Source organism: Symphalangus syndactylus, chromosome 20 (assembly GCF_028878055.3).
Source record: "Symphalangus syndactylus isolate Jambi chromosome 20, NHGRI_mSymSyn1-v2.1_pri, whole genome shotgun sequence".
Taxonomy (NCBI): Eukaryota; Metazoa; Chordata; class Mammalia; order Primates; family Hylobatidae; genus Symphalangus; species Symphalangus syndactylus.
Window position 1 is genome coordinate 47,562,401 of NC_072442.2, and position 22,480 is coordinate 47,584,880.

General features: G+C 45.9%; 1 protein-coding gene across 6 annotated transcripts in view; it reads left to right on the forward strand.

Annotated features, from left to right (window-relative positions):
* MYL4 (myosin light chain 4) overlaps nucleotides 1-21,095 on the forward strand; it is a 38,742-nt gene extending 17,647 nt beyond the window's left edge. For 3 of the 6 annotated variants that reach the window (XM_055257692.2, XM_055257693.2, XM_055257694.2), the window contains exons 2-8: nucleotides 6,810-6,972; nucleotides 11,216-11,243; nucleotides 17,331-17,480; nucleotides 19,102-19,275; nucleotides 19,800-19,877; nucleotides 20,429-20,472; nucleotides 20,925-21,086. In XM_055257692.2, the coding sequence (XP_055113667.1) occupies nucleotides 6,844-6,972; nucleotides 11,216-11,243; nucleotides 17,331-17,480; nucleotides 19,102-19,275; nucleotides 19,800-19,877; nucleotides 20,429-20,457 (588 nt within the window). In that variant the 5' untranslated portion in view covers nucleotides 6,810-6,843 and the 3' untranslated portion in view covers nucleotides 20,458-20,472; nucleotides 20,925-21,086. Of the gene's footprint in view, nucleotides 1-6,809; nucleotides 6,973-11,215; nucleotides 11,244-17,330; nucleotides 17,481-19,101; nucleotides 19,276-19,799; nucleotides 19,878-20,428; nucleotides 20,473-20,924 lie in introns of all 6 variants that reach the window. The other 3 variants (XM_055257691.2, XM_063629299.1, XM_055257695.2) reach the window with 2 other exon arrangements.
* The last annotated feature ends 1,385 nt before the right edge of the window (nucleotides 21,096-22,480 follow it).

Genomic DNA, 22,480 nt, shown 5'->3' on the forward strand with positions numbered 1-22,480 from the left:
TTTAAAACTACATCTGTCCAAGTTAAGTAAATTCACCAACTCTTGTGTCAACTCAGTATTATTAACATGAAATTCAAAGAGGTATTGTATAAATTGAAAAAGCAACTCTAAATGTATTAATATCAACAAAAAGCAACTCAAAATTTATTAATATCAACAAAGCATTCTTTAAACTTTTCTTGTTTTTGTAGCCAATTTACATAATACTGTTTATTACAATTAGAATCTTCTGCATACTTATGTTGAAATAATGTATATTGATTTGTATTGTGAAATGTTTCAATTTGAGCATAAGTTCTTGCACCTATCTAGATAAGTCAGAGATGTTTTCTTTCCTTGAAGCTTAAATTTATTTATTTATTTATTTATTTATTTATTTATTTATTTACTTATAGACAGAGTCTCATTCTGTTGCCCAGGCTGGAGTGGAGTGGTACAATCTTGGCTCACTGCAGCCACTGCCTCCCTAGTTCAAGCAATTCTCTTGTCTCAGCCTCCTGAGTATCTGGAATTACAGGCATGCACTGCCATGCCCAGCTAATTTTTGTATTTTTAGTAGAGACAGGGTTTCACCATGTTGGCCAGGCTGGTCTTGAGCTCCTGACCTCAAGTCATCTGCTTGCCTCAGCCTCCCAAAGTGCTAGGAATACTGGGCTAAAACATTTCGACTTCTATCTTTCATATCCCTTTTTTTAAATTGTCAATTAAATATAAATGTACTATCCTCCATATCTCTTAGCTTTTCTTTTATGTTTTCTATTTCTTTGCCCTGTTTTTTTCTTCTGGGAGATAGTCTCTCTTTTGTTTTTCAATTCCCTAATTTGTTTCCCAGCTATATCTATTCTGCCACTTTTCAAATCTATCATGTGCTCTATTTTGGTGATTACTTTTTCATACATAAGGTATCTGCTTGTTTTTTTAAAAATTTTTTTCTTATTTCATCTATTGTACTTTTTATAGTTGATAATCTGTTTGTTCTTTACATTTTCTGGTCCTGGTGTCATATTAGTAATATTTTCCTTTATCTCTTTTAGCATGATTTTTGGGCTACTTTTAAAATCTTGGTCCATCTGTTGTCATATTTCCACTTAAGTTACCCTGTGTAATCAAGTAAGTTGTATCCCTTCGGATGAGTTGTGCTATTCAGGTGTCTTGTTATTTTGTCCTTGGCCATACAGGTTATTCTGTCCAGCAATGCATACTAGTGCCATTGAGCTTAGAAGTTGAAGGCTGGGGATGAATGAGCCCTAAAACTGAGAACCCTTGGCTCCCAAACTCCCAAGTCCGTCATGCTCAGACTCATAAAATAACCCTCCATGTCAGGGCTTCACCCTTTGCCCTCCTGTCAGGGAAAAGCAGCCTTAGGAGTACAGGCATGAGCCACCGTGTCTGTGGCCAAAACACTTCTTAGAGTGTAGTTCACATGCCCTGGAAATTTAGAGGGCTCAGGAGGGGGAACATCTGTCTAAAGTTGGGTTGTCCCTTACCTGTTTTGATCACAAGTACAGTGCATCTCCAGTGCTTTGCTGTTACTCTTACCAACACCCGGACCACAGTTTGAGTCATGGCAAGTGAGGGAGTAGCATTGTTTGTCATAAGACAGTGGTGGAGGAAAAGAGAGATCAGAATCCTGAGAGCTCCTTTATTTTTTTAATCATTCCACAGCTGTGCCTGGCCTCTTCCTGCCTCTAATCAAAGCCACGCTTCTACCACACACACCAATTCAAAACAAGGTCCTGTCATTCACCCAAGGGGTTTCTCGAGGTTTTCTTCATTTCTTAATATTTTCTCTTTGTAACTCTTCTGCGGGTGATCTTGGGATAGGAAGCCACAGTCACAGTAGTTCCATCAGGATCCAAGCTTAAAGATCTTGAGTAGTTGCTTTGTGCTAGACACTTTGTTCTACATGTGCCACCTGTATTAACTCATTTAATCTTCACAACTACCTTGTAGTTATAACAGCCACATTTTACAGATGAGAAAACTGAGGCCTAAAGAAGTTAAAAAGTAGCCAGGTGTGGTAGGGTGCACCTGTAGTCCCAGATACTTGGCAGACTGAGGCAGGAGAATCACTTGAACCAGGGAAATGGAGGCTGCAATGAACTGTGTTTCACCACTGCACTCCAGCCTGAGTAACAAAGTGAGACCCTGTCTCAAAAAAAAAAAAAAAAAAAGTTAACTAACTAAGCCAGGACTCTAAACCAGGCAGTCTGATTCATGAGTCAGCCTTCTTAACCTCTGCCTTGCAGTGAAACCCAAATTATCCAGTGCTCTCTATAGGGACGACTGACATAGTGTCGGCCAGGGCATTGCCCTGTGATGTCCAGGCTTATGAGACATTGGTCAGAGGAGAGAGAGAGAGGGTGACAGGAACAAGGCATTAACAGCCGGGCTAGCTGTCAGCAGCATTTGATCCCAGGCAGGAGACTCTAATGGACCTCTGTCTGAGCAGGACACAGACAGGCTCTGTGTGGTTAGAGATGAAGGGAGGAGGAGTGAGCGTTTGCAAGCTCAGCCCAAATGAGGGCTGATGTCACTTCTCCTTTGTGCATTTGTGTCTGAATTTGACATCTGATGTAAACCAGTTGGTGTTAAATTCTGTCTTGTGTTTTCAGTCGGCTGAATTGGAAGTCCCTCATGGGAGCATTTGAGTGAGCCTCAGCAACTCTGGCTCAGAAACCACCAGATGTTTCCCAGAGAAAGTTGTTTGGCTGCCGGTACCAACTGCCATACTTGCCTCTTCACACTACTACATCTCCTTCTTTCCTTGGCTCTGATGGGCCAACACATATTGTAGGGCAAGTCTGTGTCATAGGCCCTGGGAAGGATACTCTCGATTGGTAAGATTTGAAGGTGAAAGTCACTGGCCATGAAACAGAATGAAGACCATAAGAAGATGGAAGCTCGGACTCCAGTTAGTGGGCTCTAATGAAGCGTGGCGTCATGAATTTTAGTAAAAACAAGGCCAGGGGTTGATGTGTTGCTTCTTCCTGCGTGGCTCTTTCCCTGAAACCACAGCTCTCCTCCAGTTGTTTCTGAAGTGCCAGGCACTTTTTTCACTGGGGCTGCTGAAAACGAATCCGAAACTGATTTGAGGAGCATCTCCTCCCCTGCTGAGGCACCTGTGCCTAAGGTTTCAGGTGGTTGGGTGCGCCTTCTCTGAGTGTTCTCCGTCAGACAGGCTGCCTGGCCCTAGAGACCTGCCACATGCTTTCTGAGCCACAAATATTTTACACCAGGAGTTCCCAGCTGCTGCCCTTCCCCCCGCTTCCATTCCTTTCCACCTCTTCCTCATTCCTAATCCCACACCTTAAAATCCCTTTAGCCACTGTCACCTTACCTTGTCCCTTTCTCATGTGGACCTGTCTCTGGAAGTTCCAAATCTGGGGAGCCTGAATGCACCTCTAGCTTCAACCTGCTTGGCAAAGGAAAGTGAAATGAATATCTTTGAATGTTTCCCACATGGCAGAGGTTGTTTGCAGTGCCTTACTTACATTATTTCATACAAATCTCATGACAATTTGTAAAGGAAATGTTTACCCTCAAAGGTCCTGAGGCTACTCGGGCCTAGATTAGAAAGTGGCAAAACCAGGCTTCAGACCCATCACTGTCTACCTCCAGAGTCCACAGTCTTTGCGTGATTTTGGATGTCTCCGGAGCCCCATTCGGCTTTCCCAGCTTTCTAACCTCATAGCTCTGTTCCCATGCAGACTTGATATTTTGCTTCTTAGAATTTAGAAAAGAAAGGGGAGTGGGTTGGGAAAAAAAAGGAAAAGAAAAGAAAAGAACAACCTTCCAGCTTTTTCTTCTGAGGATCATATGTCTTTGTAGAATAACTACAACAATAACATAATAATAACTTGTTGTGTGTGCGTGTGTGTTTTAACTGGAAGGGGGCATGTGTCATTCAGTGATTATTTAAAAAAATTTTAGGCCATGGAACCATTAGAAAATGATACTGTTTTACATACTGGGAGCTCCAGTATGTAAAACACAGGAGTTGTGGTGACTGAAGAGATGGTGGTGGAAGGAGCTCCAAGGCCTGGCCTTTCTATGTCCCCTGCAGCCAGAAGCATGTCACCTATAAAGCAAGAGAGCAAGACTGCTAGTCTCAGGATTCTGTTGAACATGGTTTTAAAGTCTCCTGATTGTTTTTCCTTTTAAAATAAGCAAGCTGAGGCCCAGAGAGGGAAGTGGCTGGCAGAGTCAGGACTAGTGCCTGGGTCTCCCAGCTTCTATCCTGCAGCTTTTTATAGAAATCCCAGTTTGTATTATTTTTGCACAAACTCCGCAGGATGCAGTCCAGGAAGGGATGCAGGTGGAGGAGGAGAAGGAGGAGGGCCTGGGTTTCCACTTTTTCTCTTTCCTCATCACCAACAACCTGAACTCCCAACCCCTGTTGGGAATGGGGTAGGTCAGGAGAGGACTGACAGGGATTATAGAAGAGTGCAAGCGAAGGTACAAGGGATCAAGTTTGGTAGCCGACAAGGAAGAGAGGTGAGGCAGAAGATGAGGGGAGGAGGAGGTGAGGTACATAGAGCAAAGGAGCCGCCATCCCAACTCAGGACCAGGGCTGGGCTAGAATCTGGGCCCTGGTCTTGTTCTAGTATTACCTTGAGCAAGTCCTGGCCCTTTTTCCTGCCTGTTTCCTTTGAGGGCTTCTCTGTCACCACCAGTGAGCATGTATAGGCTACAGGAGGAGCAGTGAAGAGCAGCGTGCTACAGAGAGCACTGCACCCCAGGAAACAGAATTAGTTGGCCCAGCTCTGCCTATAAGTAGCTGAATGTCTTGAGGCAACTTAAACATTTCCCTGGACCTTAGATTCCTTGCCTGTAAAACAGGATGGGGCCAGATGATCTCCAAGGGTCCTTCTGGCTCTGAAAGCAATGATCTGGGGCATGGAACCTGTAGTTAGAGAGCTGGGGAATGGGCAGATTTGGGCTCCAGAGCACCCAGAATTGCAGGCTTGGAGCTAACAGCAACCAGGATTCTGTAGTCTAGCAATCTTGCTTTACAGGTGAGGAAACTGGGCCTAGAAAGGCAAAGTGATTTTTTTTGCTTCTCTCAGCTTTATTCCTCTTTTCTTCTGAACTGTAGAGTCTAAAGATTCAGCACAAAGCAGTTTTGTGTAGTGGATACATAAGCTTTTTTGTTGTTATTTTTCTGAATTATTTTGTTGACTTTCAAAGTTTTTTTTTACATAAACAGTAAATGCTCGTTATAAAAATTTCCATTAATATAGGAAATGAAAAAAGTAAAAAAACTGCAAATTGCTGTTATCCTCCCACCCTTACCCCCAGGTCCCCAGAGGTATCTCTGTTAACAGTTCAGTGTGTATCCATCCTGACTCCTCCAATGAATGCACAAACTTGTATGTCTCTCCCCCACAACTGGATTATCATATACATTATTCAAGCATAGACTTTAGAATCAGACATATCTAGAGTCTAATCCCAGCTTATAGCTAATTATTTGAGTGACCTTGGCCAAGTTGTTCATCCAGTTTTAGTCTCATTCTCCCCATGTGTAAAATGAAAATAATAATAGTATCTACCTGGCCTGGCGTGGCAGCTCACGCCTGTAATCCCAGCACTTTGGAAGGCCGAGGCTAGTGGATCCCTTGAGCTCAGGAGTTCAAGACCAACCTGGGAAATTTAGCAAGACCTCATCTCTACTGAAAAACAAAAAACAAAAAAACTCTCCCAAAATTAGCCAGGTGTGGTGGTGTGCACCTGTAGTCCCAGCTACTCGGAAGGCTGAGGTGGGAGAATCGCTTGAGCCAGGAAAGATGAGGCTGCAGTGAGCTGTGATTGCGCCACTGCACTCCAACCTGAGCAACAGAGTGATACCTTGTTTCTGTTAAAACAAACAAACAAACAAACAAAATAGTATCTACCTTATAGGATCATGGTGAAGATTTAATGAGATTTTATATGAATAGCACTTAACAGTTCCTGGTACTGATAGTAGTAAGCACTACACACACACACACACACACACACACACACACACAGAACAATGAGTTAGAGGTAAAGTGAAAACTAAACCCCAAGTTTTCTGACCCTCAGTCTCCTCGACTTTCTACCACATCTCTCTGCTTCTCTCCTAGGTGCCTAGGCATGGGTTCAGTGCTTACTACTTGTTGAATGAATGACTGAGGTTGTGTGTAAGGGGGTAGATCTAGGGATCTGAGGTCTGTGGAGTTCCTGGGATGCCTGCTCTGGAAAATGGAGGCTTTCATCCTGTGAGTTGGGAGGGTGTGGGGCAGTGTGGGTTGGCTGGACCAGCTGTTGCTTCAGAGCTCCATGCCTGGAGAGTTGGGCCTCTAGGCAGAGCTGAGGGCCCAGAGTGGCTCTCAGCTTAAAGGAGCTTGGCTTAGAAAGAATGTGCAGTGGGCTGCCTCTGCTCGGGAGGGGCTAAAAAAAGCCTCACCCTCCCCTGGGCTTTGTGTGAGGGTTATCAACTGCTCAAGTCAGCTCATCTCTCTGGCTGCTCTGGCATATTTGAGAAGGTCTGTTTCCCTGGTCCTTCTGGGTTTCCACCAATTGGCAGGAAGGGATCAGCCTGTCCTAGAGGTGAAGAGAGAGGTGTGGCGTGAAGGGGAGGGGGCTAGTGGCCCCAAACCTGGTGACAATACACAGTTGTCAGCTGTACCCTGCTGGCGTTTCTTCCTTTTATAGTCAGCAGCAGTTGCTCTTGCTTTCACCCAGCCCCTCTGTGGGGGCTCCTGCTCAGGATAAAAGGGAAGGGAGGCGGCCCAGGCTCCTATCTCGTCTCCCAGACGCCACGTCTGTTGGTTTCTTCTTAGATCACTCCGCTGCCAAAGATCCCAACGAGACAACATGGCTCCCAAGAAGCCTGAGCCTAAGAAGGAGGCGGCCAAACCAGCTCCAGCTCCAGCCCCTGCACCAGCCCCTGCCCCAGCTCCTGAGGCTCCCAAGGAACCTGCCTTTGACCCCAAGAGTGTAAAGGTAAGTGAGGCTCAGCCATTGGGATGGAGGTGGGGATGACATTCAGAGTCCTTTTGCTCTGGAGCTTAGCGATCTACTTTATGTGGGCTGGACTGGGATGAAGACTAGGGTGTCCATGCCCCAGACTGCAGTCCCATGGGGCAGTGGAGCGGGTGTTGGGGCTGATGAGGGGGAGATTGGGTCATAAACCTTTTCCGTCAAGAATGAGGTGCTGCTTTGAGGGAGCCCTGTCCTACTACCGTAGATTTGTGCAGCTAAGTTGGGAATGGGGGGAGATACAACCAACCATCCATCCACCCTTTTATAAGGCGTTATGAGGACCACCATAGCAAAGTAAAAGAGACTAGCCTTTTCCTAGGAGGTAGTGGGATATCTTTATGGAGAACAGACACATCATGGCAGCTGCCAGTATAACTTGGAGTAAGTGATATAAACAGTCAGGGAATATCCTCCCTGTGCAAGGCAGTTTGGGAAAGGCTTCACTCACAAACACTCTTACGGCAGGTGAGGGCAGGGTGGGAAGGAGGTTGTGGTTAAGGTAAGAGGAGCCGGGATTCCTCTGTCTCTTTCCTTACCCAGACGGGCCTTTCCTTCTGTGGCCTTAGCCTGGGTTCCTATCTGTAGCATGCAGAGGACTGGCCCACCCTGGGCTGAGACCCTCTCTCCAACCGGGTCAGGAAGCTGGGCCTGGTTCCTTTGCCCCACCCTGCTCTTCTCACACAAAACATTCCTCTCCCTGGAGCTGGTGTGGGCCCTGCCTGCTGATTCAGTCATTTTAGACCTCCCAGCTCTCTGGCCCAGCTGCTGAAGGAATGGAACTGGTGGGAGAGGGGTGGCCTGAAGAGGGAGGGGGCCAGAGACCTCTGGAGAGGAGCAGTTTTAAGCCTTGGCACCAGAGTGGAAAAGGTCAAGTGGCTACTGGTATGAAGAGCTATTAATAACAGGTTGGGAGTGCTGAGCCCCCAGGGATCTCAGCCTTAGGACAGGGCTGGGGGTGGTGAGGGATCAGGTCAAAATAAGAGCACAGGACCAGGTTCTGTGACAAGCAGGCAGGGAAATTAAAACCCAGAGCTCTAATTGTATGACCTCCCTGCCCTCTGAGAATTCCTCTCATACCCACAGCCGGGATAACCCTACAATTATTATGCCAAAGACTCAGTCGCCGCAAGGGACAGGAGTTAAGGTGGAACTGTTTAGCCAAGAGATGGTGGCAATTGACCCATTTCTGAGCTTGGTTATGGCTCACTCTGGGGAAACTGAGGCTACTGGAGGACCCTGAAAACACCTGCAGGTTTTCTAGGTCATACATCACTCCATTTACAAGCTGAGCCTGGCAGGAAAAGCTGACTATTTCCCCCTTCAGGATCCCTCCTCGCCTTTATTTCTGATTTGTTCCCATAAAGCACTGTGCCTTTGGGTGGGTTGCCAGGCCTGGTCCCTGGTGTCTGGGCAACAGCTGCCTAGTGGCACCAAACTGGTGTCCTTCTCTTGGCCTGCCACTTTTTTCATTCACTCTCCTCTCTCAATTTCTCACCCGTGAGAAATTGCACCCCTGATTGCAATCCTCTTTTCCATATCTGCATCTTCATGGGGGTTGTTTAAGTTGCTTTGAAGTAGAAAAAAATAGATATCTTTTATGAGAGCCATTTTCCCTATTACTGTGTTATACTTACCCAGTTCCTTTGATTAGAAGGTTCTTTACTCCAAGACAGAGCAGAAGCCAGATGAGGTGACTCATGTTTATAATCCCAGCCCTTTGGGAGGCTGAGGCAGGAGGGTCATTTGAGGCCAGGCATTTGAGTCCAACCTGGGCAACATGGCAAGATCCTTGTCTCTACAAATAAATAAATAAATTATAAAAAAGATTCGAAGATAGAACTGAAGCAAACTTCAGTCCAATGTGTGCAGTTATGACCACGTCTATTGAGATTTTATGTTTTTACATTAATTGCTCTTACATGTTTATTCCTGGTACTTAAAGCATTGCAAAGTAAGGCAAACTATGCCTCAGAGAGCGAATGCAGAGCATCCTTCACCCCATCTAGGGGGTTCCTTTAACTTTCTGACCACCCCCTACTTTTGGCAGTCTATTCCTAGCCACAACTAGTTTTCTTTCCAACCCAGTTAACTCCCCACTGCCCCAACCTATCCCCAGCTCATGGCTGCCACCTCTGGGTCCTGATGAATGGAGGTCAGTTCTTGGAGATGAGACGGGATGGGCACAGCACAAGCAGCAGCAGAATTAGGACTAGGAATGATGGCACTTGAAGAAGTGGCTCCAGGATGGGAACCACCACCAGTGGAGAGGGGATGGGATGGGATGGGGTGGGGTGGGGTGCATAAGGACCACGAGGTAACATACAAGATCTTAAATCAAAATGATGACTTGGGCTGGGTGTGGTGGCTCACGCCTGTAATCTCAGCACTTTGGGAGGTCGAGGCGGGTGGATCACCTGAGGTCAGGAGTTCGAGGCCAGCCTGGCCAACATGGTGAAACCCTGTCTCTACTAAAAATACAAAAATTAGCTGGGCGTTATGGCGGGTGCCTGTAATCTCAGCTACTGAGGCAGGAGAATCACTTGAACCTGGGAGGCGGAGGTCGCAGTGAGCCAAGATCACACCATTGCACTCCAGCCTGGGTGACAAGTGCAAAACTTCATCTCAAAAAATAAGAATAAAAAATAAAATAAAATGATGACTTATGCTTGGCCATTCTCATTCACTCTCCTCTTTTGTACTCAGCATTAGATTATTATGCATTATGAGGGAGAAATCTAAAATGTATTACTTCATTCAACAAATATTTTTTTCAGTGCCTACTATGTATTGTTCATTTCAGTGAACAATAACAAGAATCCTTGCCTGAGGGAACAGTGGCTTCAAGGAGACAGAGTGCACATAAAGTCGTGACTGGAAACAATTAGGAAGCGTGGAGGGCCCATGCCAATTACTCTTGCTGTCCCAGAGTGCCTAAGAGTGTGTCAGAAGACAAAATTAGAAGGCATTTTAGTTTAAAGATCTGAATTGGCTTTTATGTTTGAGTCTAGAATCTGGCAACAATGAGCCAAGCAGAGGAGGTGGTATTATAGACAAAGAAAGGCTAAGGTAAGCAGAAACGAAGAGCAAAATGCAAATTGTTCATTGCAAAGTTACTTTTCTTGTAAAGGTTAAAGTAGATGGCACTTTCTTATCAAGCTGGCTGAAACTGTCGTGTTTGGGGATTTGGCTATTATCTCTTACTTTCCTGATTTCTTGGAAAATCAGATGAACAATGTAGTTTCAGCTTGGTGACATGGAACTTCAGCATGAGTGAATCTATTTTGGTTTGGTCTGTTGGGCCTAGTGTAAGAGCTCAGTACAAACCAATGGCCTCTTATAAATCGTACTTAACAAGGGATATGTGCTGAAGGAGGAGTTGGAGTGGGATGCAGTGTGGGAAGCCTTCATTGAAGGGAGTGGATTTAAAATCAGAATCAAATAGAAAGAGCAGTCCGAGGGTGGGGAGTGGTGGTGCCCAAAGAGGGCAGAAGTGCAGCTTGTCAGAGGACTATGGACTAGGAAGAGATTGAAGGAGCAACAGTGAGGGCACTTTGTGGGTGGCTAGGATGAAGAATTTACCTCAGACCCAAAGGCATTGCAATAGGCAGTCTGCGTAGGTTCTAGAATTATCTAGGGATTTTTTCTTTCCCTTTCCCTCTTACCTGGAGCCACACTTAATAAGTGGTATTGAGAGAGCTTTGGAGTCTGCATTACAGTTGTCCCTCGTTATCTGTAGGGGATTGGTTCCAGGACCCCCATGGATACCAAAATCTAAGGATGCTCAAGTCTCCTATGTAAAGTTTGCATATAATCTACACACAGGCTCCTGTATAATTTAAATCATCTCTAGGTTACTTATAATACCTAGTACAATGTGAATACTCTCTGATAGTTGTTATGTTATATATTTTTTGTATTATATTTTATTGTCGTGTGGTTATTTATTGTTTTCTGAATATTTTCAATCCAGAGTTGGTTGAACCTGGGGAGGAGGGCCGACTGTATTTTATAGCCTGTCAGTTGTGGCTCATTCATCAGGAGACTTGTGTTTTACCCTTAGCACAAGTCTCTTTCCCTGCTTATCAGTGGCCTGCTGGAGGTGGCCAGACTGTATTGGAAGCCACTTCTGCTTCTACTTCCCTTTGGGGGCCTTTACAATTGCTTTTAGCAATCCAAGCCCTCACTCTTATTTCCCTCCCTACAGATAGACTTCACTACCGACCAGATTGAAGGTGAGTATGGACCACCCCACCTCTCCATCTCTATTGCATTTTCCTGGAGGAGAAGGAGGAGGAGGAGGAAGAAGAAGAGGAGGAGTAGTTGTCCTCATGGTAATAGTAATCACTATCATCATCATAGCAAACCTGTATTGAGCATCTACCATGTGTCAGGCACAGTCCTAGGCACTTTATATGGATTAACTCCTTTAATTCTCATAACAACGCCATGAGGTAGCAATTGTTACCTCCCCCATTTTACAAGTGATAAACTGAGACACATAGAGATCGGGTGACTTGCCCAGTCTCACATGGCAGTCAGCAGTAGAGCTAAGATTCAAACTCAGGCAATCTGATTCCAGATCTGTTTCCTCAACTACTCTGCCAGACTGCTTGGAGCATAGTAGATGCTTAACAAAAGTTAGTGCCTTTTTTTGTTGGCCCCAAAGATCTATCTAAGATATTTGGAAGCCCTCATTTCTGTTCCCATTATTGGAAAGCCCTCTGTAGTTTGCCAGCTTCCCCTCCTCCCACCATGAAGTCTGCCAAGATGCTAACCCACTAATGGTGGCAGCGCCAATGAAATGTTTTATCATGTGATGCTCTGTGTCCCCAGCTATAACACAGGACTCAATGTCATTGCAGCGTATCCCTCTGTTTCCTCCACCAAACGCCTCTAGGACATAAAATTACAGGAATTGGAAGGGACCTTGAAAAATCACCTAATCCAACCTCCTCATTTTAAGCACATACTCTCTTTTAAAACTTAAATGGATATTTGCACATGGTAAAACAAAAAAGCAAAAAAGCACACACATGTTACTTAAAAGTAAATAAAAATAAAAATCCTTTTTTTCCATGCTGATTCCTCTCCCAAAGACAACCACTGTGAACAGGTGTTTATGTATCCTTTCAGAAAAATATATAATGACACACGTTTGTGTGTATGTATGAGTGTATACAGTTTATACAAATCAAGCCATGTGATACACATTGTCCACCTTTTATTAAATATATACTTGGATTTAATAATATATAGTATTTGGATATCTTTTCAAAATTAACACAAACAGTTCTACCTCATTCTTTTACACAATTATATAGACTCTCACACACAGATGTACCCTTTTAATTTAATCAGGACTATATTGATAGGCTTTCAGATTGTTTCCGGTTGGAGGATATCAGCTTTCTTTCACCTGTGGCCTTCCTAGCCGTGGTTTAAAGGATGGTGCATTTTAAATTATAATGGTTATTGCCAGGTTGCTCTCCAAAAAAGTGACACCAGTTTACCCACAAATGCAGCATGAGAGCTGGCATATGCATTCTGAAACTAGTGAATTGAGCCTGACTCTGTTTTCGTAATATTCAGTGGATACTCACTTGCAGCATTAATTTCAATGCATTTTAGTTAAATATGTACTTACATGGATATAGAAACACAATGACACTAGTGAGGACTGGAAAATCAACGGATGATTTAAAATTTTAATTTCCCAAATGGCCAACTGAAACAGATGGTTATCTCTTCTCTCCTGAAGACTTTCAGGGCTGATGGGGAGGGGACAACTCATTCTGATCTTTTATCCCTCTGACCTTGAAGACATTTTTCCTTCTGTTGAATCAGAATTGTTTTTTCTTTAATTTTACCCCAGCGATCTTTTCATTTGTTTTTTGGTGAAGATGATAATGGTTTTCTCATTGTCATCTTGGTTATGGTGGAAATAACATAATTTGGAATTAGGAGACTTTCGTATTATCCCTAATTCTTCCATTATTGGCCATGAGACTTTGGACAAGTCACTTCTTTAAATCTTAATTTTCTTATCTACAAAGTGAGGGTATTTGGGTTTCAATTCAGAAATTCTAGTCCATTCAGCATCCTCTAGATATCCTCCATCTATTTGGAGATAGTTTTCAAATCTCTCCTAAGATTTATATTCTCTAGGTGATACGCCTCAATTTATTTATTTTATTTTATTTTATCATTTTATTTTATTTTGAGACAAGGTCTTGCTCTCTCAGCTAGGCTGGAGTGCAATGGTGCTATCATAGCTCACTGTAACCTTGAATTCCTGGTTTTAAGCAATCCTTTCACCTCAGTCTCCTGAGTAGCTTGTACTACAGGCATGTACCATTGTTTTTATGTTTTGTAGAGATGGGGGTCTCGCTATGTTGCCCAGACTGGACTCCAACTCCTGGCCTCAAGCAATCCTCCCACCTTGGCCTCCCACAGTGCTGGGATTATAGGCATTAAGTCACTGTGCCTGGCCTCCCAATTTCTTTTGTGCTTTTTTTTTTTCTCATAGGAATTAGCTTCTAACCTTTGGCTTCCTTCTCATCCCTCTCCAGATTTCTGTATTCTTTTAGAGAGGGGTTACTACCACTGGACTCATTGCTCTAGTAAGCAGGTGACTACACTACTGCAGATTATTGAGGAAAGGTCTCTTCTGGACCCTTGAACATCACCTCTAATACCTGAAGATCGCACTGACTTTTTTTTTTTTTTCTAGTTGTAGTCCTAAACTTCAGTGTTTGGTTTTTTTACGTGCATACCAGGCTTCCCAGCAGGCCAGGTGATTGGTTGGAGCATTAGCAGTTATAACAAGCAGGTCTCCTTCTCTTCCTCCTTCCTCCCCATCATTTCCTTGGTTTCTTTAATAGTTGATCATAAGTCATATCTACATTGGCTTTTACATGAGGATAATAATACCTATAGCATATGTTTTTTTCATAAAGATTAATAAAGTGTTCTATGCAAAATTATTTGCTCAGAGCCTGGTTCATGGTAAGTGCTCAAATTATAGGTCATTGTTCTTATTACCTTCCTCTTCAGTTTTCACCCTCTTATTAAGCATCGTGACATCTTTTTTTCTTTTTCTTTTTTTTTTTTTTTTTTTTGAGACAGAGTTTTGCTCTTGTTGCCCAGGCTGGAGTGCGATGGTGTGATCTCTGCTCACCGCAACCTCTGCCTCCCGGGTTCAAGCAATTCTCCTGCCTCAGCCTCCTGAGTAGCTGGGATTACAGGCATGCATCACCACGCCCAGCTGATTTTGTATTTTTAGTAGAGACGGGGTTTCTCCATGTTGGTCAGGCTGGTCTCAAACTCCCAACCTCAGGTGATCCACCCGCCTCGGCCTCCCAAAGTACTGGGATTACAGGCATGAGCCACTGTGCCTGGCACATCGTTACGTCTTCTTTTGAGGAGACTTCCTCTTTTGTTAAACTTGACCTCACTCTTCTGAATGAACTAGGAGATCAAAAAGTCTGACTTCAGATTCAACTAACAAATATATATTTATTGAGCACTGAATTTGTGCCAGACACCATGCTAATTGTTTTAAAGGTAAAAAGGATTAAATCCTGGCTGGGTGCGGTGGCTCATACCTATAATCTCAGCACTTTGGCAGGCTGAGGAGGGTGGATCACTTAAGGTCATGAGTTTGAGACCAGCCTGGCCAACATGGTGAAACCCGGCCTCTACCAAGAGTATAAAAAATTAGTTGGGGGTGGTGGCACGCACCTGTAATCCCAGCTACTCCGGAGGCTGAGGCAGGAGAATTGCTTGAACCTGGGAGGTGGAGGTTGCAGTGAGCTGAGATTGTGCCACTGCACTCCAGCCCAGGTGACAGAGCAAGACTTTGTCTCCAAAAAAAAAAAAAAAAAGATTACATCCTTATAACAAGGCTATGAGGTAGCTGTTATTTCCTTTTTACAAAGCAGGAAACCAAGGTTCAACAAAGTTAAGTGATTTGGCCAAGATCACATGGTTAAGTGATCCAAATTAGGACTAAACTCAATAAGATAATACTAGCAGCATTGTTGATGCATTTACTATGTGCTGGACATTGTGTTAAAAATTTTTACATACATTATTGTATTTATATACATAGTATATTTACATACATTATTATATTAATTTGAATGTAATTTAACAAACCTATGGTAGCTGGGTGCAGTGACTCACACCTGTAATCCCAACACTTTAGGAGGCCGACATGGGCTGATCACCTGAGGTCGGGAGTTTGAGACCAGCCTGACCAACATGGAGAAACCCCATCTCTACTGACAGTACAGAAACATTAGCCAGGCATGGTGGCGCATGCCTGTAATCCCAGCTACTCAGGAGGCTGAGGCAGGAGAATTGCTTAAACCTGGGAGGCAGAGGTTGCAGTGAGTCGAAATCGCGACATTGCACTCCAGACTGGGCAACAAGAGTGAAACTCCATCTCAAAAAAAAAAAAAAAAAAGAAAATCTAACTAAAAAGAAACCTATGATGTAGGTACCATTTATAGAAGAGGTTTTTAGAGGTTAAATATTTATTTGTCCAAAGTCAAGTAAGCAATGGGAATGAAATTTGAACTCGATTATTCAGTAATGTGAAAGAAATGTGGTTTTATGTCTTTTAAATTCATATAAAGCCGAAGAAAGAGTTGAAAGTAAAGGTCTGGGGAATCTTCTGTGATATGTGGAATGATTTGTAAATAATCCATATGCAGCCTCTAAGGAAAGAAGTACTTGGAAAGGATTAAAACTGGCTTTTTTTCCTAAGTAGTTCATGAATTCTTTTTTGGCTTATACTGTTAATCTGCTTAGTAAACCACTTCTTTGTGAGTAGCATAAGGTTACTTAAATGCCCCTCCCAGGCCAAATTACCTCCACTAATGAATTGGTTGAATCCCAATCAATGAAGCATTGGGCCCGGGTATGATGGCTCACGCCTGTCATCCCAGCACTAGGGAGGCCAAGGCAGATGGATCACTTGAGGCCAGGAATTCGAGACCAGCCTGGCCAACATGGTGAAACCCTGTCTCTGCTAAAATACAAAAATTAGCCAGGTGTGGTGGTGGTGAGCACCTGTAGTCCCAGCTACTTGGGAGGCTGAGGCACAGGAATTGCTTGAATCTGGGAGGCAGAAGTTGCAGTGAACCGAGATCACACCACTGCACTCCAGCCTGGGTGACAGAGCGAGACTCTGTCTCAAACAAAAACAAAAACAAAACCAAAACAAATCAATGAAGAGTTAAGGTTCTTTGAAAAAGGGACCAGGAGTGCCTTCCTTTGGTCTTGCTGCAGGGTTACTTGCCCTGCTGCCTTCAAGGAGTCCAGTCCCTGTGGTTCTGAGCTGGTAAGTAGGAAACAGAACTAGGAAACAGTTGTAACCACCATTTGTCGATTCCCTTACCATATGCTGGACATTGCTTGGTGTGCTTTGTGATCCCACCTGCAACCCACTCAAGTGATCATTGTATCTCCACTTAAAGCTAAGAAAACGAGGGCCCACAGGGGTTAATAGTTTGCCCAAGGCTGTATGCGAGTCGATGGCAGAGCTGGGGTGGTCTGACCATTGCCTCATCTGGCCTGGGAGCCGCCTTTCAGCATGGAACAGGCAGTACTGATAACAGCTGACTTTCCAGCGGTCTTATCACTTTGTAAAGTGCTTCCACGCACTGCGACCTCCCTTTGCTCTCACAGTGACAGGCCCAGGGAGTGGGGTGTAGTTGTCACTCCCTTTGTGTGCACAGGAAGGTGAGACCCAGCCCAGCTTATCCTGCACTCTGAGGCAGAGTCAAGATGAGAATTTAGGAATCCTCGGTTCTGGGCCAGTGCTGTTTTCACTTGTCTGTCATTTCAGCAGTCAGGAACCTCACCTACACCAGAGCAGGATTGTAGGTGGGAGGGGTGGAGGCCAGGGAGACATTTGAATTTTTTTTTTTTTTTCCGAGATGGAGTTTCACTCTGTCTCCCAGGCTGGAGTGCAGTGGTGCGATCTCGGCTCACTGCAACCTCTGTCTCCCAAGCTCAAGCGATTCTCGGGCCGCAGCCTCCCAACATTTGAATTTTATAACAATGAAGCAATAGAAGAGATCCCAGGCCCAGCCGTGGAATGGGTCGTGGAGACACCAGGCTGCCTGTTTGGTTGACAGAAGATGGGATGGGGATGTGTTCGAGGGAGGGCCTGGGATAATGGACAAAGAGAAATATTGGAATATTTTAACAACCATACTCACCTGCTATTCAGCTTGGATAGAGGCTGATTAGGCCACCAGCCACCACCTTCACTGGGGATCGGGGGGTATAGCTGGGTCTTCTCTCCACAGAGTTCAAAGAGGCCTTTTCATTGTTTGACCGGACCCCAACTGGAGAGATGAAGATCACCTATGGCCAGTGCGGGGATGTACTGCGGGCCCTGGGCCAGAACCCTACCAACGCCGAGGTGCTGCGCGTGCTGGGCAAGCCCAAGCCCGAAGGTCAGTGCGGCCGCATGGCAGACCTCTTCCAGGGTCAGCCTGGCAGCCCCTTGGCTCCCTCCTTGTCCAGATTTTCTCTGCCATCTGTGCTCTCTCTTCTCCCGCTTTAGCCCCTCAGGACCAGCCTCACCTACCCAGCTTACCCTAGTCCCATTTTGAGAATTTATCTAGACGTCCCCGTACTTAAGTGACCCTTGAGGAATGTAGCCTGGGCTTGTTTCCCTCACGAGGTTGGGAGCTCCTGTGGGGCAAGAGCCACATTCTGTTGCCTCAGTGTCTGAGGAGGGCTGAGTGGGAATCTGGAAATCTGATAACTGATGGTTCCCACTTCCCAGCCCAGGAGCTCTCAGGAGGGGCATCTGTCACAGCACCGAGGTATCCTGTGGTGGCCATCGTGAGCTGTATTACAGACAATTTGTTTCTAATAATGGTTAGAGTACTGACGTTTGCAAATTGTTTGATATAAATTAGAGCAGCTTCAAGATTCTTAGCTCTACGTGCTGCCTCTTTCATTCATTTGCATTTCAATAGGTTTTGGTGAGTGAGTGTTTAGAATGGTGAGTGAGTGCTTAGAAAGTGGTGCAAACGATTCTTTTGTGGCTTAAGTGTGATAGTTGAGTGTGCATACTCATGTGAGCTGTGCCTCTGTCAATCATCATTACGGCAGATGAAAAGAGGTGCGAGAGAGTGTGTCCTGTTTGTGAATGTCATCTGTCATGTGTGCCAGTCAAGTTAACAGCTGCTCTAAAACACACACACATGCTTCTCCTCAGTGGTGTTGGCATGGGGTTTGGGATGGGGTGAGCCTCTCAGCAAGGGTGGGCTGTCTCTGAAGGCTTCCTGGGCCCCATAGTTGTTCCCTCTCCATCCCTTGGTTCTGGCCCGTCCCCCTTCTCCTCTGGCTGAAGATAACCACGGGGGTGAAGGATGTGGGCAGGAAAGGACCAGAGGGCTAGGAGCTTGCATCTCAGAAGTCAGAAGCAAGTCCTGGGTGCTTATAAAATAAAGAAATGCCCACATTTGTGATATTTAAAAATAGTTTGCCTCTATTAAATTAAAGCCTTTTAAATACACTACCATGTGAGAGAAGTGTGCTATTCACAAGAGAACTGTGAATTTATAAGAATTATTGATTCAGAGTAGCTTCAAGCAGTGTGGTCTAGTGATGGGACCCCATGCAAACATTTGTTTTTTCAATCCTGTCGGTTTGCCCCTGTGATTATAGGTCTGTCACATGTCAAGGATCTAAACTGAGTGTGAGGCCCGGGCCGCATGGCACTTCAGGCCCCTCACATCCTGCTGCTGCCACCCTCAGCTCCTCCGCTTGGCTGGCCACCTGGTGCTTAGAGGTCTGGGTGAAGGGTTCCTTTTTCCTTCCACCCTACTGCTTTCACTGAGAAAAGAGGGCCCCTGAGACCATCTCCCCAGTCCCCAGTCACCTACCTTGCTTGGATGGGCAGCTCTGTGTCCTCTAGGAGCACTAATGGGTGTACCACCCAGAAGTGGCTGCAGCCCAAGCCCTGGGTGCTGTCAGACTTGGGGTGAGGCCCCCTCTTGACCTTCTGCTCCCTTGAGCACCTGCTCACATTGCTTTCTCTTTCTTTACCCTGCCTGCGTAAAGAGATGAATGTCAAGATGCTGGACTTTGAGACATTCTTGCCCATCCTGCAGCACATTTCCCGCAACAAGGAGCAGGGCACCTATGAGGACTTCGTGGAGGGCCTGCGTGTCTTTGACAAAGAGAGCAATGGCACGGTCATGGGTGCTGAGCTTCGGCATGTCCTTGCCACCTTGGGTATGCCAGCTGGGCAGAGATGAAGACCAAGTGGGAGGAATCGAGGGGTGGGAGGTGCCAAGGTGCCATATGCTGGTTGGGCAGGGGGTGGTATACAAGGGTCTTTGCATCCTGAGGATAATGACCTGATCCGGGCCCTGCGTCCCTGGGCTCTGCAAGAACAACCATTCCCAGTTGGGTTTGCTCAGCAGGTACCAGGGTTTGGAAGACGAGGGGAGAGCAGGTTGGCAGAGCAGGGGTTACTACTGAGGCCTGAGAGGTGGGACTCAGGGCTTCTGTCCTTGTCTTTGCCTGAAACACTGAGGCCCTGGAAGCTGTAAGGCAGAGGGGCAGGCTTCGGAGACTAGGCAAGACCTTTAGACCCTTGGCCCCACCCTTCAAAACCTGCTGGGGAGGCTTGGTTTGAACCACCTCCCAGATCCAGGCAGTCTTGGACCTTCACACTTAAGGGGGTACTTGGGTATTGCCAGTTCCTCCTTTGTCATCTGTAATTAAGAGCGCACCACCTCCCAAACCCACCGCAGGAGAGAAGATGACTGAGGCTGAAGTGGAGCAGCTGTTAGCTGGGCAAGAGGATGCCAATGGCTGCATCAATTACGAAGGTATTAAGCCACGCCTTGCTTCCCAGGGCAGCCAGGGATAGTAGGGTGGGAACAGCTTGGATGGGGTGGGCCCAGGAGCTGGAGGGTATGTGTCTGAGGTGGGCTTTGGTAGACCCCCCATTGGATGTTGTTCTTTTCCATCTTGTCAGTGAACCTCCTAGTGTAATGGCGGGAGCATGGATTTTGGAGATAGCTCTGTGATATATTAGCTGGTGGGCTTGATTAAGTCACTTATTTTCTCTGAGCCTCAGTTTTCTCATCTGAGGGATGGGGGTGATGCTGGCACCTTTCTCAAGGCTGTGGGGATTCATAGACATAATGTAGTTCATTCCATTTGTGTTGAGAATCAGCACAGAGAGTGGGCACAGAGCAGAGTTTAGGTATCTGCCCTCCATTCACCTTCTCCCCACCAATCCCCAAATAAGAGCAGGAACTTATTCTCCACAGCCTGGAGAAAGGGGAACAGGAGGGTTAGTGTGGAGAAGGGACAAGTGGTTTATGGGCCTAGAGGCACTGAGCCACATGGTGGCTGATTTTCACTTTTTTCCTAGCCTTTGTCAAGCACATCATGTCAGGGTGAAGCAGAGTGTTCCAGGTGAGTGCAGCCTCTCCCTCCTGGTCCCTTCCGGGGTCACATAGGGCCTTAAGAATAACACCACGTGCCCTGGAAGGCATCTGCCCCAGCCCTGACCCCTTAAGAGGAAACCTCTTGGGATCAGGACGTGAGGACAGCCCTGCTCACTCACCATCTCCTGTCTCCTGCCTGCCGTTGCCTGTTCACCCTGTCTTGACCCTATCAGTCACCTCCTCTTGCCTCTCCCAGGATCTCTCAAGGCAATGCCCTTCCCTCAGGCCTGGGGCCTCCTGTGCAGGCTCCTGGGAGTGAGAAAGCCAGATCCCAAGTGGAAGAGAAGGTCCCTGGCCTGTGCTCTTGACCTTGTTCTTCCTCACTTCTTTCCCTAGGTTTTCCCTGGGATCCCCCTGGGTGTGGTAAGGGGCTGGGTATAGGAGAGTGAAATGCCCTTTCCACCTAGCACTTTCTTTCAGGTGCCTGGCCCTTGGCCCTAGCCATACCAGGGTGACTTAGAGAGAGGCCCCGGATGGCTGAGCTGGGATGGAGTCCTCAACTTATCACCACACCACTGCCCCAAGGACCTCACAGGCCCTTCCTGTTAATAAACAGCTCTCATACGGCCAGGCTGGGCTCTGGGATTCTGACCAGTCTCTGTTTTGTTTGTTTTTTTAAAACTAATTAACAAATTGCGTTGGTTTGTGTTGTGTGTGTTTGTGTGTGTGTGTGTGTGTGTGTGTGAGATAAAGTCACCTGAGGCCTCATGTGTGCTCAGAGAAATGAGTAGTATCTGGGAGCTAGAAGACAAGGACAAAAGCCTGTGGATCTAGAGATATTGGGGTCAGACCCAGGAGAGCAAGCTCTGGAAGGCCAGCAGCATGAGGAGTTGTCACCTGGAGGAGTTTTATTCCCTTTGGGCTCACCCTCTACCTAATCACACCTCCAGATGGCAGGCAGAGAGGGGCCAGGCTGAGGCAAGGACTCCTCCTTTGGTCCTTGCTGTTGCTGCTTTTAAACAAAAATTGTTGTAAAATACACATAACATAAAATTTACCATCTTAACCATTTTTTGGCATACAATTCAGTAGAGTGAGGTATATTCACATTGTTGTGTAACTGTATTAGTCTCTTTTCATGCTACTGATAAAGACATACCTGAAACTGGGAAGAAAAAGAGGTTTAATGGATTTACAGTTCCACGTGGCTGAGGAGGCCTCACAATCATGGTGGAAGGCAAAGAGGAGCAAAGGCATATCTTACATGGATGGCAGCAGGCAAAGAGAGCTTGTGCAGGGAAATTCCCCTTTTAAAAACCATCAGATCTTGTGAGACTTATTCACTATCGTGAGAACAGCATGGGAAAGTTACCTCCTACTGGGTCCCTCCCACAACATGTGAGAATTCAAGATGAGATTTGAGTGTGGACACAGCCAAACCATATCAGTAATCAATCTCCAGAACCTTTTCATTTCCACCAGCAGAAACTCTGCACTCATTAAACAACTCCCCATTCCCTCCTTCCCCCAGCCCCTGGCAATCAGCATTCTATTTCCATTTCTAGGAATTTGACCACCCTGGATAAGTGAAATCAGACAGTGTTTGTCTTTTGTGGCCGGCTTATTTCACTTAGCACAATGTCCTCGTATTCCTTTTTTAAGGCGGAATCATATCCCATTGTATAGGTCGACCACGGTTTGGTTTGGTCCTCACTTTTTTAGGTGCCTCTTCCTCTGAGTGCAAAGCTCCCGGTACCTGGTTCATTCCTTCCTGTTCTGGACATCTCAGTGACTCCAGACCCAGGATTCCAGCTCAGTGCCCTGGAAAGAGTCAGGGTCAGAGGTCAGGAACGTCAGGCTGAGAGAGGAGGAGAGTGGGGAGAGGCACGTGCAAAAGAGACGCCTGAAAACCAGCAATTGAGAAGAAGGAGCAAGATGATGTGAGGAAGTTAAATACACATGTATATGAGTAGAAATATTTATATGGGAGCACAGGGGTCCAGTCATCCCAGAAAGGGCGTCCTTACATCCCTGAG